Below are 19,558 nucleotides of genomic sequence, written 5' to 3'. Positions count from 1 at the left end.
CTAGGGTAGCGGAGTACGTGTGCCGTGCACATGGGGCTTTTTTAGGTTAGAGTACCCCTCCCTTGGGAGCAAAGGCGATTTGTCTGTTAAATCAGCCGCAGCGACCTAGGAGAATCTTGGTCTTCGCAGATCAGAGATAGAAAAGGTTAATATGATTTTAGTAAACTGTAGAAGCATCCAAGGAAAGGTCCCAGAATTAGTATCGCTTACTGAAGGTTATATTGGGAACAGAAAGCTAGTTGAAGCCAGACGTCAATGGCAACGAAATCCTAAGTTCAGACTGGAATGCTTATCGTAAGGTTAGGTTAGTCGCCAATGGTGGCGGCGGGTTTATTGCAGTAAAAAATTACATAAAATCTAGCGAGGTTATCACAGATTCCGAATGTGAATTAATCTGGGTGAAATTGAGTATCAAAGAATGGTCAAAAAAGGTGATCGGATGCTTTTATAGACCACAAGGGTCAGGATCTGTAGTTGTAGAGCGCTTCAGACAGAGCTTTCAGAATCTCATTAGTAATCTTCCTGATCTTGCCGCTGTAACAGGGGGTAACTTCAACTTGACAGGTATAGACTGAGAGTGTTATGCCGTCAAAACTGGTGCCAGCGACAGGGAATCGTGTGGTATTATTCTGGAGGTCTTATCCGAAAATTACCTTGAGCAGATAGATAGAGAACCAACAGCAGATAGATAAAGAACCAACTCGTGAGGGTAACGTCTTAGACCTCCCGGAAACAAACAGACCTGAACTTATCGAACCGGTTAACGTAGAGGAAGGTATCAGTGATCATAAGGCTGTGACATCATCTATGACGACGGGTCCTACAAGGAATGTTAAGAAAGGTAGGAAGATATATTTGCTCAGGAGGGGTGATAGGATCTCAGCAATCAGCATCAAATATTCGGTGATGAAGACGAAGTTGTGGAGAACAAATGGAAAAAAATTCAAAGGCATTGTTCAATATGCACTAGACAAGAATGCTCCGAGTAAGGTTTTAAGGGATGAGAGAGAGCCACCATGGTTTAATAGCCGTGCTAGGAAAGCGTTACGTAAACAAAGAGCACTTCATCTCAGATTCAAGAGAGGTAAAAACCTAGCTGACAAATAAAAGCTGAACGAAGCGAAAACGAGCGTAAGGAGAGCAAGGAGAGAAGAGTTCAATGATTTTGAAAGTAAGACATTGACAATCGACCTGAGTAAAAACCCTAAGAGATTTTGGTAGTATATAAAATCAGTAAGTGGGTCAAAATAATCTATTCATAAACCGGCACCGAAACGGAAGATAACAGAGATTAGGCCGAAAAACGGAATTCGGGCTTCCGAAGTTGTTTCACCGCGGAAGATCGTAACACCGTCCCTCCTTTCAATCGTCGTGCGAACGTCGAAATGGCACATATTGATATAACCGATAGCGGAATAGAAAAGCAGCTACAATCGCTTAGTAGTGCAAAGGCTTCAGGACCAGATGAGATACCTATAAGATTCTGTAAAGATTGTGCGAAAGAACTTGCTTCCCTTCTAGTAGCAGTTTATTGTAAATCGCTTAAGCAATGAAAGGTACCTAACGACTGGAAAAAAGCGCAGGTCATTCCCGGTTTTAAGAAAGGCCGTAAGACAGATCCACACAATTATAGACCTATATCATTGTCGTCAATCTGTTGTAGAATTATGGGACATGTTTTTTGCTCAAGAATTATGACGTTCTTGGAAAATGAACATCTCCTCTATAAAAATCAACATGGATTCCGCAAACAGAGATCCTGTGAAACTCAGCTCGCCCTATTCCTCCATCAGATCCACAGTGCAATGGACAACGGCGCTCAGGTTTGATTTTAGTAAGGCATTTGACACTGTCCCGCACTGCCGTTTAATGAAAAAAATACGAGCTTACAGGCCTGCGATTGGATTCAAGACTTCGTTGCAGACAGAACTCAACACGTTGCTCTTAACGTGACTAAATCGACAGATGTAAAGGTAATATCCGGAGTGCCACAGGGAAGTGTGATAGGACCGTTGCTGTTTACAATATATATAAATGATCTAGTAGAAAGCGTCGGATGCTCTTTAAGGCTATTCGCAGATGATGCAGTCGTTTATACCAAAGTAGCAACGCCAGAAGATAGTAAGAATTTCTAGAACGACCTGCAGAGAATTGATGAATGGTGCAGACTCTGGCAGTTGACCCTGAACGTAAATAAATGTGACATATTGCGCATACATAGTAAAAGATATCAACTACTGTACAGCTACACTATTGATGACAAACAGCTGGAGACAGCGTCTGCCGTAAAATATCTAGGCGTAACTATTCAGAGCGACCTTGAGTGGAATGACCATATAAAGCAGGTAGTGGGAAAAGCAGACACCAGACTCAGATTCATCGGAAGAATCTTACGGAAAATGTAGCTCATCCACAAAAGAAGTGGGTTATAAGGCGCTTGTTCGTCCGATTCTTGATTATTGTTCATCTGTCTGGGATCCCTATCAGGTAGGACTGACAGAGGAGATAGGAAAGATCCAACGAAGAGCGGCGCGTTTCGTCACGGGATCGTTTAGCTGGCGAGATAGCGTTACGGAGATACTAAACAAACTCCACTGGCAGACGTTACAAGAGAGGCGCTGTGCAACACAGAGAGATTTACTATTGAAATTTCGGGACAGCACTTTTCAGGAGGAGTCAGACAACATATTACTTCCCCCCCCACATACATCTTGCGTATTGACCACGAGGAGAAAAATCGAGAAATTAGAGCCAGTACAATCATTCTTCCCACGCACTATTCGCGAGTGGAACAGGGTTGGAGGGATCAGATAGTGGTACCGTAAGTACCCTCCGCCACACACCATTACTTGGCTTGCGGAGTCTGATGTAGATGTACATGTAAATGTACAACGCTTTCACTACTTTTTTTCCTTAGTTTATGGCCGTTCAATGGCAACGTTATCAGTGCCTATACGAAAGTTAGTGGGAAAGAATGTGGTTAAAACAGCTTAACCGTCATCGAATAATAAGGAGTTCACCTACAGAACTACATTAACTGACTCCAAATCTCACTCACAGAATCACTTGTGGGGAGGGGGACGGGGGGATGATGATCGGCATGGCAACCCCCTGTACTGCGATTACTACCAAGGCTGTACGACGCACTTCGCTACATGTTCACTCCGAGAGCTAGTAGCAAAACTGTAGTTAAGTTTCCATTAATCATTGTCTCCATTCAATGTCAAACAGGTTTCATTAGCACTTCCGATGCATTTCTTTAGTTTCCTTATCTTGAACTGGTCACCAAGAACACTGACTTGCTCGTTCCAAAACAAACTGCAGCTGCTGTCTTTAATTTACGACATCGCTATCACTGGCAGGTTGAGCTTTGGCCCACTATGTGCTACATGGTCCTTCGGACGACACACCTGTTGCTGTATGACACGTCTAGCGCTGACTTTTGCTGTTCCCAGAGCCCGTGATACACGTAGCAAGAGCGAAAACTCGCAGTGGTGCAGAGTGCTAGCGTGAATGTGCCTAATAATGCATGGGAGACTCTGGAAGAGATCTATTGCCAACAGCGAATGTTCAATAGCTAATTATAATAACGATGTCTACATTAGAATAGTGAGTATAAGATGTTCCTGGTTTACTCGTCACGTCAACTTCCTACAGGAAAGTAGTATCACACGAAAGTTGTGAACAGATCAATGAGGAGTTGAGAAAAATAAATGCGTGGTGTAATGACTGGCAATTATCTCTCAATATTAGTGAGTGTAACCTACTGCGTATAACAAGGCGAAAATTATCATTAATGCATGAGTACAAAATAAATGATCAGTCTTTGGAAGCGGTAACATCAGTCAAGTATCTGGGTGTGACTATTCGAAATGATCTCAAATGGAATGATCAGATTACACAAGTAACGAGTAAGGTGAACTCTAGATTGCGGTTTATTGGTAGAATCCCGATGCGATGCAGTCCTTTAACAAAGGAAATTGCTTACAACACGTTAGTTCGTCCAGTCTTAAGGTATTGTTCGTCTGTGTGGGACACAGACAGACGACGCGCCGAACAGTAGGGGCTGCTCACTAAATTCCGAAACACAATCTTCGCCGAGGATGTGGAGCATATACACTCCTGGAAATGGAAAAAAGAACACATTGACACCGGTGTGTCAGACCCACCATACTTGCTCCGGACACTGCGAGAGGGCTGTACAAGCAATGATCACACGCACGGCACAGCGGACACACCAGGAACCGCGGTGTTGGCCGTCGAATGGCGCTAGCTGCGCAGCATTTGTGCACCGCCGCCGTCAGTGTCAGCCAGTTTGCAGTGGCATACGGAGCTCCATCGCAGTCTTTAACACTGGTAGCATGCCGCGACAGCGTGGACGTGAACCGTATGTGCAGTTGACGGACTTTGAGCGAGGGCGTATAGTGGGCATGCGGGAGGCCGGGTGGACGTACCGCCGAATTGCTCAACACGTGGGGCGTGATGTCTCCACAGTACATCGATGTTGTCGCCAGTGGTCGGCGGAATGTGCACGTGCCCGTCGACCTGGGACCGGACCGCAGCGACGCACGGATGCACGCCAAGACCGTAGGATCCTACGCAGTGCCGTAGGGGACCGCACCGCCACTTCCCAGCAAATTAGGGACACTGTTGCTCCTGGGGTATCGGCGAGGACCATTCGCAACCGTCTCCATGAAGCTGGGCTACGGTCCCGCACACCGTTAGGCCGTCTTCCGCTCACGCCCCAACATCGTGCAGCCCGCCTCCAGTGGTGTCGCGACAGGCGTGAATGGAGGGACGAATGGAGACGTGTCGTCTTCAGCGATGAGAGTCGCTTCTGCCTTGGTGCCAATGATGGTCGTATGCGTGTTTGGCGCCGTGCAGGTGAGCGCCACAATCAGGCTGCATACGACCGAGGCACATAGGGCCAACACCAGGCATCATGGTGTGGGGAGCGATCTCCTACAATGGCCGTACACCACTGGTGATCGTCGAGGGGACACTGAATAGTGCACGGTACATCCAAACCGTCATCGAACCCATCGTTCTACCATTCCTAGACCGGCAAGGGAACTTGCTGTTCCAACAGGACAATGCACGTCCGCATGTATCCCGTGCCACCCAACGTGCTCTAGAAGGTGTAAGTCAACTACCTTGGCCAGCAAGATCTCCGGATCTGTCCCCCATTGAGCATGTTTGGGACTGGATGAAGCGTCGTCTCACGCGGTCTGCACGTCCAGCACGAACGCTGGTCCAACTGAGGCGCCAGGTGGAAATGGCATGGCAAGCCGTTCCACAGGACTACATCCAGCATCTCTACGATCGTCTCCATGGGAGAATAGCAGCCTGCATTGCTGCGAAAGGTGGATATACACTGTACTAGTGCCGACATTGTGCATGCTCTGTTGCCTGTGTCTATGTGCCTGTGGTTCTGTCAGTGTGATCATGTGATGTATCTGATCCCAGGAATGTGTCAAAGTTTCCCCTTCTTGGGACAATGAATTCACGGTGTTCTTATTTCAATTTCCAGGAGTGTATTATTACAAACCAACTTCCAAATCGCGTAATGATCATCATTCAAAGATAAGGGAAATAAGAGCTCGTGCTGAGGCGTTCAGACAGTCGTTTATCCTTCGCGTGATCGGCGAGTGGAATAGAGCAGGGGGGGGGGGGGGGGGGGGAATATGACTGGCGCGAATTGTGTCCTCCGCCACGCACCGCTTGGTGGCTAGCGGAGTATATAGGTGAAATATTGAACTTTAGACAACATCCTCCGTCGTCTTCATGAGGAACAAACGACTTGATAAGATTTCAAAGTGGAGACAAGATTCGCAAATCGCTTTAAATGTTTGTGCACTATACAAAACAAAACAAAAAAGTTGTTTCCTGCGACTACGATATCAATGACACACAGTTGGAATTGAGCAAGTCATACAAATGTAGAGATACAACATGTAATGATCACACATGCCCAGTTGTAGGTGAAGCAGACAGAATACTAGGGAAATGCAACCCGTCTACAAGGGAGATTGTTTGCTTGTGCGATTCACCCTAGAAAATTGTTCAAGTCTGTGGGATATTAAACGCATATAAAAAAGGGCAGCGTTAATGGTCACCAGTTCGTCTGACCCACGAGTGAGAATCACAGAGATGCTGAAAGACTTATTACAGTGCACAGTGAGACATTTAAGCGATCATTCTGTCGTGAAAAATACATGAATGGAAAGGAAAAAGCTCTACCATCTGGTATAGTGGGAAATTCCTTCTGCCATGTACCTCAGTCAGACAGAGGGTAAGTAAAGGGGGAGGCAGAGGTGGACTGAGAGAAGGGGGGGAAGGAGATGGACAGTGACGGAGCAGAAGAGGGCAGCGTCAGAGAGAGGTGGACTGAGGAGTTGGTCAGAGAGGGAGGGAGGAGTGTTCGACATTGAGGGCGTAAGAGATGAATAAAGAGAGGGGGGAGGAGGAGATGTGGGGGAAAGGGGTAGTGTACCCAGCCCCTGCTGTACGTTACCCAGTAAGGCACAGGGCAAGACGATTAATTACTGTGGAGTTGATTTGTGATCGCAGTGTTTCTCACACGGACAGTTGTACGCCACATGCACTAGGGTGTGTTCACAGCACAATTTATTTATCTCTGTGCCAGAAAACATAACAATGAATACTACATGCAAGCAAATCTTACTGTAAATAAATAATCCGTTACAAGTTTTGTACTGCATTTTACTGCCACATTATTGATTATGTACCAGCATTTATCTCATTTTTACGGCGATTAAATCTTTCATTAATTCCGAATGTCTGCATTGCAGTCTATTCAGTGTCTTTGACTGAGAGAACATAGGTAATATGACGTTCTGACCATAAACAAATTGGACAAAGTAACCTCTACAGCTAGTCTACGCACACACTGTGCGTGAATGGTTCAAATGGCTCTGAGCACTATGGGACTTAACATCGGAGGTCATCAGTCCCCTAGACTTAAAACTACTTAAGGGGGGTAGGACGTCAAACGGTCCGACTTGGAGCAGGAGAGGCATCACAGGACATTTTAATAACCAGTGTCCATACTTTTACAAATAAATTCATAAAACTTTGCCAGCATTACCAGGAAGGAATCCTGATTCACTTTCATAGCAGTGGAAGTTCGAAAACATACGTGTCAAATTTCATCGTCTTTTTCACTTACTAATGGCAGCATTTGTTGCTATAGGTACACTTTTCTTCATATGTCAGAGAGATTCTTCGATGAATTTTTCACAGCGTACATACCATACTTACAGGTGTACGAAACTCCAGAATTTATTTAATTTATGAAAAAACGAATGAGCTGTTATATTTTAAACTTCATGTTTAGAAGAAACACAAATTTTATAGTTAATTACCTCAATTTTTACCACAGTTTTTAATAGATTTTGAATATTCTAGAGTTTCATACATCTTTAAGTATGGTTTGTACGCTGTGCAAAATTCATCGAAGAATCTCTCTTACTTCTGAAGAAAAGTGTACCTACAGCAACAAATGCAGCCATTAGTAAGTGAAAAAAATGATGAAATTTCACATGTAAAAAAAAATTATTTCGTTATGTTTTCGAAGTTCCATTGCTATGAGTGTGAATTCTGAATCCTTCCTGGTCATGCTGGCAAAGTTTTATGAATTTATTTGTAAAAGTATGTTGTTGTGGTCTCTCCATGCTACTCTATCCTGTGCAAGCTTTTTCTCCCAGTACCGCAGGATTCGAACCTGCGACCGTAGCAGCAGCGCGGTTCCGGACTGAAGCGTCTAGAGCCGCTCGGCCACAACGATCGGCAATGTGCGTGAAGAAGAGGTGGATATAAAGAGGCAGTAGGCTAACATTTGGCAAACACATACGTGGGCGAAGTTGTATTTGGAGAGTCTTTGACGACACTAAAAACTTGCCCACTGCTTCAACATACTGGGATTCTTGTATTAAAGAAGCAGTGAAAATTATAATGTCCAAGGACAGCTTCAACCAGGACAGCAGATATGGTTGTAGTGGTGTGTGGAAGTGAGTTCTCGACGCGGTCAAGATAAAGAGAAATTAGCTGAATTTTTTACATTCTTACGAAGGGGCTGGAACCACCAGTGCAGACACGGACACAATCTCTGGTATCATCATGCAATGTTAACACACGCGGACTTATAGCAAGTTAACTACGGACAATAAATGGCCACCACAAAGGCAGCCATGACAATCGTTTGTTCCTGACGAATATGATTAACGACTTCGTCGAAAGCTCTAGATTTTATCCAGTTTCAACATGACAAGAAAACTGAGAATGTCTTATTCTCAGTATTCTCATTTACATTATTATGGACAATGAAGACTTGATCATTCCATCGTCATTATCATAATCTATCGGACTACCTGCTAAACGATCATGTCAAGTATGATATTGCGTCGCTTCTGGGATTTGGAGAGAGAATCCAGACGCAAATCAAGGCTACCTTGCGGATTAATAACGGGGGCCGCTGAGTCGGCCATCCAGGATGTAACTTTTAGTCGGTTTTCCACATCCATCTAGGTTAATAACGGGCTGGATCCCACATCTCCTCTCACGCATACACTACAGAAACATTTAGAAACAGGTTCTGACACGTGAACAAGCGATTTACTGCAAGGCATAAAGGTGCAGTGCACAGGTGGATCTGTCATTTGCACTGACGAGGTTCATGTGAAAAGGTTTCCTACATGATTATGGCCGCACGGCGGGAATTAACATACTCTGAACGCGGAATGATAGTTGGAGCTACACGCACGGAACATTCCATTTCAGAAATCGTTAGGGAATTCAATAACCTGAGGTCCACAGTGTCAAGACAGTTCTGAGAATACCACACCTTATGGATTAACCTCTCACCACGGACTACGCACTGGCCGACGGCCTTCACTTAACGACCGAGAGCAGTGGAGCTTGCATACAGTTGTCAGTGCTAAAAGACAAGCAACACAGCATGAAATAACCTCAGAAATCTGTGTGCGACGTTAATGGGGTGTGGGAGCCGACGACAGACGCGAGTGCCTTTGCTAACCGCAGCGCCTCTACTGGGCTCATGACCATACCGGATGGACCCTAGACCGTGGGTTAATCAGATGACCAGTTGGTAAGAGCTGCAGCTGTGACTAGAGGTAGCGTCTTTGGTTAGTAATCAAAATGTTCTTGGTCCTGGGTTCGAACGCCGCAACTGCTTAAATTTCGAAAAACAATCAGCATTGGCAGCCAAAGACTTCCATCATAAAATGGTGGGAAACTACCCATAAAGGCGGAAGAATTAGCAGTGATCAATGGCATGAGAATGCAAAATGCAATGGAAACCACTGCATTAAAGACACGTAACGTGTATCCACAGGACTTGTGGCTTGTCATTGAAAAGTGCCATGATGATCTCTCCACTGGCAAAAGATTCTGGAATAGTCCCCCATTCAGATCTCCGGGAAGGGACTGCCAAATCGAGATGACCATGAGAAAAAGACTGAATAACCAACAAAAGGATAACGTTCTACGAGTCGGGGCATGGAATGTCAGAAGCTTGAATATGGTAGAGAAGGTAGAAAGTCTGAAAAGGGAAATGTGAAGGCTCAATCTAAACATACTGGGGTCAGTGAAGTGAAATGGAAAGAAGACAGGGCTATGGTCAGATGAGTATAGGGTAATATCAACAGCAGCAGAAAATGGAATATCAGGAGTAGAATTTATAATGAATAGAAAGGTATGGCAGAGTGTGTGTTACTGTGAACAGTTCAGTAATAGGGTTGTTCTCATCAGAATCGATAGCAAACCAACACCGACAACGACAGTTTAGGTACAGTATATATGCTGACGTCGCAACCTGAAGATGAAGAGACAGAGAAAGTATATGACGATATTTAACAGGTAATGCAGTACGTAAAGGGAGATGAAAATCTAATAGTTATGGGGGACTGGAATGCAGTTTTAGGGGAACGAGTAGAAGAGAGAGTTACACGAGAATACGGGCTTGGTACTAGAAATGAGAGAAAAAGAAAGACTAACTGAATTCTGTAATAAATTTCAGCTCTTAATAGTGAATACTCTGTTCAAGACTCACAAGAGGAGGTGGTATATTTGGAAAAGGCCGAGAGATACGGGAAGATTTCAGTCAGATTACATCATGGTCAGACAAAGATTTCGAAATCAGATACTGGATTGTAAGGTGTACCCAGGAGCAGATATAGACTCAGGTCACAATGTACTAGTGATGAAGAGTAGCTGAAATGTAAGTGATTACACAGGAAGAATCAGTACGTGAAGATGCGTGAGGCAGAAGTACTAAGGAATCAAGAGATACAATCGAAGTTCTCTAAGGCTTTAGATACTGCAATAAGGAGTATCTCAGTAGGCAGTACAGTTAAGGAGGGGCCATCACAGAAGTTGGAAAGAGAAACATAGGTACGAAGAAGGTAACTGCGAAGAAATCATGGGTAACAGAAGAAATACTTCAGTCGATCGATGAAAGAAGAGAATGTAGAAATGTTCCTGGAAATTCAGGAATAAATAAATATAAGTCACTGAGGTATGAAATAAGTGGGAAGTGTAAAGTAGCTAAGATAAAATGGTTGGGTGAAAAATGTGAAGAAATCGGAAAAGAAATAATTGTCGTAATGACTGCCTCAGCATATAGGCAAGTCAAAAGAACCTTCGGTGAAATTGAAAGCAGAGGTGGTGACATTAAGAGTGCAAGGGGAATTCCACTGTTAAATGCAGAGCAGAGAGCGGCTAGGCGGAAAGAGTATTTTGAAGACTGAAGATCAAATAAGGCAGAAGGCATTGGTAACATTCCATCAGAATTTCTAAAATCATTCTGGGAAGTGGCAACAAAATGACTACTCACGTTAGTGTGTAGAATGTATGAGTCTGGCGATATATACCATCTGATTTTCGGAAATACATCATCCGCACAATTCCGAAGATTGCAAGAGCTGACGAGTGTGAGAATTATCGCACAATCAGCTTAACAGCTCATGCGTCCAAGCTGCTGAGACGAATAATATACAGAAGAATACAAAAGAAAATTGAGGGTGTGTTAGATGACGATCAGTTTGACTTTAGGAAAGATAAAGGCGCCAGGGAGGCAATTCTGACGTCGCGGTTGATAATGGAAGCAAGACTAAAGAAAAATAAAGGCACATTCACAGGATTTGTCAGCATGGAAAAGCGTACGACAATGTCAAACGGTGCAAGATGTTGGAAATTCTGAGGAATATAGGTTAGTTGGTTGATTTGGGAGGGGCCAAATAGCTAGGTCATCGGTCCCAGAGGATTAGGGAAGGAAGTTGGCTGTGCCCTTTCAAAGGAACCATCCCAGTAAGGAAAATAAGGGTAAGCTATACGGAGAGATGCGTAATATATCACATGTACAAGAGCCAAGAGAGAATAATAAGAGCGGAAGACCTAGAACGAAGTGCTCGAACTAAAAGGGTGTAGACAGGGATGTAGTCTTTCGCCCCTACTCTTCAATCTGTACATCGAGGAAGCAATGAAGGAAATAAAAGAAAGGTTCAGGAGTGGAATTAAAATACAAGGTGAAACGATATCAATGACATGAGTCGCTGATGGCATTGCTATCCTCAGTGAACGTGAGGAAGAGCTACAAGATCTGCTGACTGGAATGAACAGCCTAATGAGTACAGAATAGGGAGTGAGGGTAAATCGAAGAAAGACGAAAGTAATAAGAAGTAGCAGAAATGAGAACACCGAGACACTTAGCATAAGAACTGAATGTCACGAAGTAGATGAAGTTAAGGTGTTCTACTACGTAGGCAGAAAAAAACCAACGTCGGACGGAGCAAGGAGGACATAAAGCAGACTATCACTGGCAAAAAGGGCATTCCTAATCAATAGATGTCTACTAGTATCAAACATAGGCCTTAATTTGAGGAAGAAATTTCTGAGAATGTACGACTGGGGCACAACATTGTATGGTAGTGAAACATGGACCGTAGGAAAATCAGAACGGAAGAGAATCGAAGCATTTGAGATGTGGTGCTATAGACGACTGCTGAAAATTACATGGACTGGTAATGTAAGGAATGAGAAGGTTCTGCGCAGAATCAGAGCGGAAAAGAATATGTGAAGAACACTGATAAGAAGGGACAGGACGCTGCTACATCTGTTAAGACGTCAGGGAATAACTTCCATTGTACACGAGGGAGCTGTAGAGGGCAAAAACTGTAAAGGAAGACAGAAATTGGAATATATCCAGCAAACAACTGAGGACGTAGGTTATAAGTGCTACTGTGGGATGAAGACGTTGGCTTGAGGAGTTCGTGTCGAGCTGCATCAAACCAGTCAGAAGACTGGTGGCAAAAAATAACAAGCTGATGGTAGCGTTCAAGCGTGGCTCTGACCCCAAGAAGCCGTGGACCGAAGTTGTCAACACTACAGTGATTGTGTCAGCTGGTGGTGGCTCCATAATAATGTGGGCTGTGTTTACGTGTAATAGACTGGGTCCTCTGGTCGAACTGAACCGATCAAATGGTTATGTTCGCTTACTTGGAGACCATTTGCAGCAATTCATGGACTTACATGTTCCCAAATAACGATGGAATTTCTTATAGATGACAATGCACCGCCGGCCGCTGTGGCCGAGTGGTTCTAGGCGCTTCAGTCCGGAACCGCACTGCTGCTACGGTCGCAGGTTCGAATCCTGCCTCGGGCATGGATGTGTGTGATGTCCTTAGGTTAGTTAGGTTTAAGTAGTTCTAAGTTCTAGGGGACTGATGACCTCAGAAGTTAAGTCCCACAGTGCTCAGAGCCATTTTTTTTGACAGGAACTTTTTGACTTCCCTTAATGCATACTGCATCCTCTGTAAATATTGGAACCTGTTCTAATATTTACACAGGATGTAGTATGCATCAAGGGAAGGAAAAAAGTTCCTGTCAATATACAAAGTGACAAACTATATGAAAAAAAAACTAAATCAGTTACAAACTATGGCGTCCAGGCACTTTAATCCACATGTAAACGTCACTATAGACATTCGGATGTAGGTTATGATATGTTCGATATGCTTGCCATCATTGGTGATGTGGCGCAGACGAATAGCGAAATTCTGCATGACGCACTTAACTGTCGGAACATCGATGCTGTCGCTGACTCCTGAATGGCTGTTTTCAGCTCATCAATGTTTTTGGGGTTATTGCTGTACACCTAGTCTTTAATACAGCCCCACAAAAAGGAGTCGCATGTGTTCACATCCGGAGAATATGGCGGCCATTCGAAGCCCATGCCAGTGGCCTCTGGGTACTGCAGAGCCAGAATGCTTATTTCGTGAGATATTTGGCCCGGTCACGATCAAAGGACCACCCTATATATATATATTGTGGGTGTATGCATGTGCGTGTTTGTTTTTTATGTACTGTGTTATTTGTTACATTGTGTTTAGCAATTAACTTATATCTCATTTTTAAAATGTTTCATGGACTTTATAACTACCCTGTACCGAGCAGAAACTTTTCTCTAGTTTCTCAGTGTACCACGGGCCCTTAGAATGGAAAGGCTCACTGCTAGAAGATCCGTCACGTGAATGTTTTATATGAGGCTTGTTCGCGAGAACCTCGGATCACACAGAGTATTTATTTATTTATTGCCATATTATAGACCTGTTACCTGATGTTTGAAACGGGTCGTACATCTTACAATTTTCGTTTTTCATCATTTTACTGTTATCGGCAACATTTACAAAGAATGATACTTTTCAAAATAACAATAATTTAAGGCTGAAATATAAATAAAATTTTGTTGTTTTTTAAGAAGAACATAAAAAGAAGATAGGATAGAGGAGAGATTTCATAGTAACATCACCGAATGTGACTGACGGTGAATACCTCGGAATGGTTTCTTCGAGCCGTTGACCGCCAGTCATATACACACACACACACACACAAATGGTTATTAGTAGAGAAATAATGTTGCTTATCCTATTTATTACTAATACTATGTATTAATTACTTTCGGTGCCCATCTATGTACCGTATTTGGTGATTTCTTGGCTAGATCGCCAGCACCTTATGCTTATTTACTGTCACATCTCTGCTTCCTGTTCCTCCTCATTGTCACTATTTTCGCTGCCATTGTGGGTATCGCTGTCCACCCTCTGGAGATTGTTGTTACGCTGCACATAGGCATGTCTGTAATGTCGGGTCCGTATGTACTCTTCATGTGTTGTTTTTGAAATACTGGTTGTCAGTGCATTTAATTGTGCCCATTGTTCTTCGTCTCTTATTGCTGTGTGTATAACTATGTCTGTATGTGTATAGTCTAAGTGTAGTGTATGTCTATCGTCCGCGCATTGCCCGCAGAAAAAGAGAGTGTGTTCTGGGGAACCTTCTTCCCCGCATGTGCATGTAGGTGTCTGCCTCAGACAGATCACACAGAGTAGCGGAAAGCTTTTGGGAGAGCGACTGCGGCGAAAAATAAACTCACGAGGCATCGGATGGGGACGGCCGCGCCCAGTATGTCCGGCGCCGTGCAGCCGAAGTCCGCGGTGGCCTCGCAGACGCGGGGCAGCATTGCGGCAGGGATGCCGAAGTAGCCCTCGGCCAGGGAGGACCACTGCACGATGAAGGGGTCGAAGAAGCCGGTGGCGGCGGCGGCGCTGTGGTCGGTGAGGTGCGCGGCGCCGGCCGTCAGCCGCCACAGCAGCCACGAGTCGACGCCGCCGTAGAGCGCGCGGCCCGCAGACGCCGCCTGCCGCAGCGCCGGCACGCGCTCCAGCGCCCACAGCAGCCGCGGCGTCACCTGCCGGCACGCACGCACAAGCACTCCCTGAACCACCTCTCTGCAGACTTTTCCAACGCACATTTAGAAATTTTCATTACTTTGTACGCGGTATCAATTACAATGAAGCACGACGAAACCAAATGTCCAGTGAGATAAAATATACACTGAGGTGGCAATAAGTTATGGCATAGCGATATGCACGTATACCGGTGGCGGTAGTATCGCGTACACAAGGTACAAAACGGGCAGTGCTTCGGCGCAGCTGTTATTTGTACTCCTGTGATTCACGTGAAAAGGTTGCCGACGTGATTATGCTGCACGACGGGCATTAACAGCCTTTGAACACGGATTGGTAGGTGGAGCTAGATGCATCGGACATCCCATTTCGGAAATTGTCAAGGAATTCAATATTCTGAGATAGATGCACGGTGTCAAGAGTCTGCCAAGGATACCACATTTCAGGCATTACCTCTGTTGCGGCCACATGTAGTAAGCGTTGTTTCACGCAGTGGAGAATGGCTAAACAGAGGCACACCGGCGACCGAGGCGTCGCAAAGTAGGCAGGCACAGATAGCCTCGCTGACAGCAGCAGTCTACCGACAGGTTGACGCAAGGACGCACATGGAGCGCTGTGCAGAGCCTGGAGAGTGCTGAGTAAGGGGAAGTGAGGCCAGCACACTAAGTTACGCTGCAATATACTGCGGGAGTAATAACAAAAAGCTACCACCGAGGATAAAAAACGTCCTCCTGCCACATACAAATAGTGGAGCGCAGGCAGCAACAGACAGAAGCCATTAGGAAGCAGTTCGGATCTGAGGACGGACGTGGTCCGTGTCCGAATGTTCAATCTTCGTAGGTGACGATTCCAGAAGTCTGTTCCAGCTCGCAGGAGTCATCCGTTCGCCGCCAGATGTCGACTTCAGCTCTGGAGGTCGGCCTGAGTTCGGTCGGCACCACGGCTGACTAACTACAGCGAGAACTTCCAGCAGGACCGGCCGCAGCGCGATCTCGGTCACAGGCGCCGCCGGGGACTGACGCCCGGACTTCACGGCAACCCGGCCCCACGGCGCGTGGTCCGTCCGTGACGGGACCTCGCGGATATCGCGACTGACGGCTTCCCGGCCGCCGGTGCAGCAGGCGTCGGCAGCTGACCTCACGTACTGGGGCACCGAGCGGCGACGAGTTCATCTCAACCACAGGGCATCCTGGCTTCAGTGGAGAACTGGTGGTCTGAGGCTCCCGAATGCGATCAGCGGCGCGCGTTGCGCGCATTGTCGGAGAATCTACACAGCAGCAGCCAGGCGGAGGGATCCGCAGGGCTGGGCAGCGACGACGAGGGAGAAATTGTAAAGAAAGTTCAATAAATAATAGTAAAACACGCAGTCTCAGTCTTTGGCGCAGCCACTGGGTCTGCTGCTAACAAGTAGTGCAGAAGCCGTAACGCCTCTCACAACAGACAACACCGTGCCTGGCGGCCTCCACTTAAAGACCGAGAGCAGCGGCATCTGCGAAATGCTGTCAGTGCTAACATACAAGCAACACCGAGAGAAACAAACGCAGAAATCAATGTCGGACGTACGATGAACGTATCCGTTAGGACAATGCGGCGAAATTTGGCGTTACTGGTCTACGGCAGCAGATGACCACCGCGAGACTCTTCACTAACAGCACGACATCGCCTGCAGTGCCCCTCCTGGGCTCGTGACCATATTGGTTCGACACTAAACTATTGGAAAACCGTGGTCTCGTCAGCTGTGTCGCGATTTCAGTTGCTAAGAGCTGGTGATAAGCTTCGAGTGTGACGCAGATCCCACAGATCCATGGACCCAAACTGTCAACAAGCACTGTGTTTACACGAAATGTACCGGGTGCTCTGACACAACTGAACCGATCATTGACTGGAAATGGTTATGTTCGGCTATTTGGAGCCCGTTTTCAGTCATTCGTGGACTTCATGTTCCAAAACAACGTTGGTATTTTTATGGATGACCATGTGCCATCTCAGCGGGCCACAGTTGTTGGCGATTGTTTTGAAGAACATTCTCGACAGTTCGAGCAAATTGTCTGGCCAGCCAGATCGTCCGACATGAAGCCCATCGAACATCTATGGGACATAACTGAGAGGTAAGTTCGTGCACAAAATCCTGCACCAATAACACTTTTGTAATTATGGACGGCTATCGAGGCAGCACGACTCAATATTTCTGGACGGAATTCCAGAGACTTCTTGAGTTCACGCCTCATCGAGCTGCTGCACTACGTCGGGCAAAAGGAAGTTGACACGATATTAGGAGTTATCTAATTACTTTTTTTCGCATCATTGTAAGAACTATATATATTGACAATAGATGACACAGACCACATTGACAGGGCAATCATAACCATTTTCAAGAATTCTCATCGATAAATGGCTTAACATAACCTAACATATGATACAGAACGTGAAATATAACTCTCTAAGCTTTCTTTCTTTCTTTCTTTCTTGCTTTCCAAAGTGTTGCCACCAAGTTAGTTTGCAAAACCGGCATCAAACAGTGCTGCATCAAGGTGGTCCTGTGCCTCTGGCAGGAAATAAGAAGCTGCACCGCTGCTCCCGACCCACACCACAAAATATCTTTCTCGAAATTTTTTATACAGATTTAAGAAATTTTGTAATTTTTAAAGTATATTTATTACAAATGATTATTGAAAAATACGGGGTGTTCCAGAAATGTTGCGACAGCCTTCGAGAAGTTGTAGAGTGTGTCCCGAGCAACGAATCGACAACAGGAACCCGTGTCCGGAAACGTCATCGGACGATGCTACAGAGCGTTGAAGTTACAGGCGTCCGCTCCTGCCAGTAGGCCACTCCTTCGGCAGCAAATGAGACACTGCACGCTAACACACCGCAGGCGGAAAGTCTCGCAATGTTGTTTGTTAGTCACTGTCACGATCGCCAGCGAAGAAGATACACTAGCTGCTGCGTAGAAAAGCCTAGTGTCCAAGGAATGTGATGCTCTGTTACCACGGTGGATAATGGTTTCGAATACGGGTTTCCATCTGCAGTTTATCTTTCCCAATATACCGAAAAACACTGGAGATTTTAGAGAGTTCTAGCAGAAAAATAAATTGTGTATGTAAAACTACACTCCTGGAAATTGAAATAAGAACATCGTGAATTCATTGTCCCCGGAAGGGGAAACTTTATTGACACATTCCTGGGGTCAGATACATCACATGATCACACTGACAGAACCACAGGCACATAGACACAGGCAACAGAGCATGCACAATGTCGGCACTAGTACAGTGTGTATCCACCTTTCGCAGCAATGCAGGCTGCTATTCTCCCATGGAGACGATCGTAGAGATGCTGGATGTAGTCCTGTGGAACGGCTTGCCATGCCATTTCCACCTGGCGCCTCAGTTGGACCAGCGTTCGTGCTGGACGTGCAGACCGCGTGAGACGACGCTTCATCCAGTCCCAAACATGCTCAATGGGGGACAGATCCGGAGATCTTGCTGGCCAGGGTAGTTGACTTACACCTTCTAGAGCACGTTGGGTGGCACGGGATACATGCGGACGTGCATTGTCCTGTTGGAACAGCAAGTTCCCTTGCCGGTCTAGGAATGGTAGAATGATGGGTTCGATGACGGTTTGGATGTACCGTGCACTATTCAGTGTCCCCTCGACGATCACCAGTGGTGTACGGCCAGTGTAGGAGATCGCTCCCCACACCATGATGCCGGGTGTTGGCCCTGTGTGCCTCGGTCGTATGCAGTCCTGATTGTGGCGCTCACCTGCACGGCGCCAAACACGCATACGACCATCATTGGCACCAAGGCAGAAGCGACTCTCATCGCTGAAGACGACACGTCTCCATTCGTCCCTCCATTCACGCCTGTCGCGACACCACTGGAGGCGGGCTGCACGATGTTGGGGCGTGAGCGGAAGACGGCCTAACGGTGTGCGGGACCGTAGCCCAGCTTCATGGAGACGGTTGCGAATGGTCCTCGCCGATACCCCAGGAGCAACAGTTTCCCTAATTTGCTGGGAAGTGGCGGTGCGGTCCCCTACGGCACTGCGTAGGATCCTACGGTCTTGGCGTGCATCCGTGCGTCGCTGCGGTCCGGTCCCAGGTCGACGGGCACGTGCACCTTCCGCCGACCACTTGCGACAACATCGATGTACTGTGGAGACCTCACGCCCCACGTGTTGAGCAATTCGGCGGTACGTCCACCCGGCCTCCCGCATGCCCACTATACGCCCTCGCTCAAAGTCCGTCAACTGCACATACGGTTCACGTCCACGCTGTCGCGGCATGCTACCAGTGTTAAAGACTGCGATGGAGCTCCGTATGCCACGGCAAACTGGCTGACACTGACGGCGGCGGTGCACAAATGCTGCGCAGCTAGCGCCATTCGACGGCCAACACCGCGGTTCCTGGTCTGTCCGCTGTGCCGTGCGTGTGATCATTGCTTGTACAGCCCTCTCGCAGTGTCCGGAGCAAGTATGGTGGGTCTGACACACCGGTGTCAATGTGTTCTTTCTTCCATTTCCAGGAGTGTATGTCCGAAACGGTTATTAAGCGAGGCAACAGAGCATCGAATCACAGAGGGCAAGGCCTTTCTACTCAGCAGCTGGCTCCATTTTCTCCAGTGGCGATCGTGGCAATAAGTCGCGATCACTGAATAACAAACAGAATTGCGAAAAGTTCGCTTACGGTGTGTTTGCGTACAGTGTCGTGTACTCCGCCGGACAGGTGGCCTAGTGACAGGTGGTGGCACTTATAACTTCGATCCACTGTACCGTCT

The 19,558-nt window shown here is 46.4% G+C and overlaps 1 protein-coding gene across 1 annotated transcript in view; it reads right to left on the bottom strand.

Annotated features, from left to right (window-relative positions):
* LOC124612299 (putative glycerol kinase 5) overlaps positions 1–19,558 on the bottom strand; it is a 394,929-nt gene that overhangs the window by 106,700 nt on the left and 268,671 nt on the right. Inside the window, exon 5 of the mRNA XM_047140412.1 lies at positions 14,468–14,782. Coding sequence (XP_046996368.1) covers positions 14,468–14,782 — 315 coding nt within the window. The remainder of the gene's footprint in view (positions 1–14,467; positions 14,783–19,558) is intronic.

This window comes from Schistocerca americana, chromosome 4 (assembly GCF_021461395.2).
Source record: "Schistocerca americana isolate TAMUIC-IGC-003095 chromosome 4, iqSchAmer2.1, whole genome shotgun sequence".
In the NCBI taxonomy this organism is placed as follows: domain Eukaryota; kingdom Metazoa; phylum Arthropoda; class Insecta; order Orthoptera; family Acrididae; genus Schistocerca; species Schistocerca americana.
Note: the sequence above shows the minus strand (reverse complement) of the source record. Positions and strands in the feature narration are given on the sequence as shown.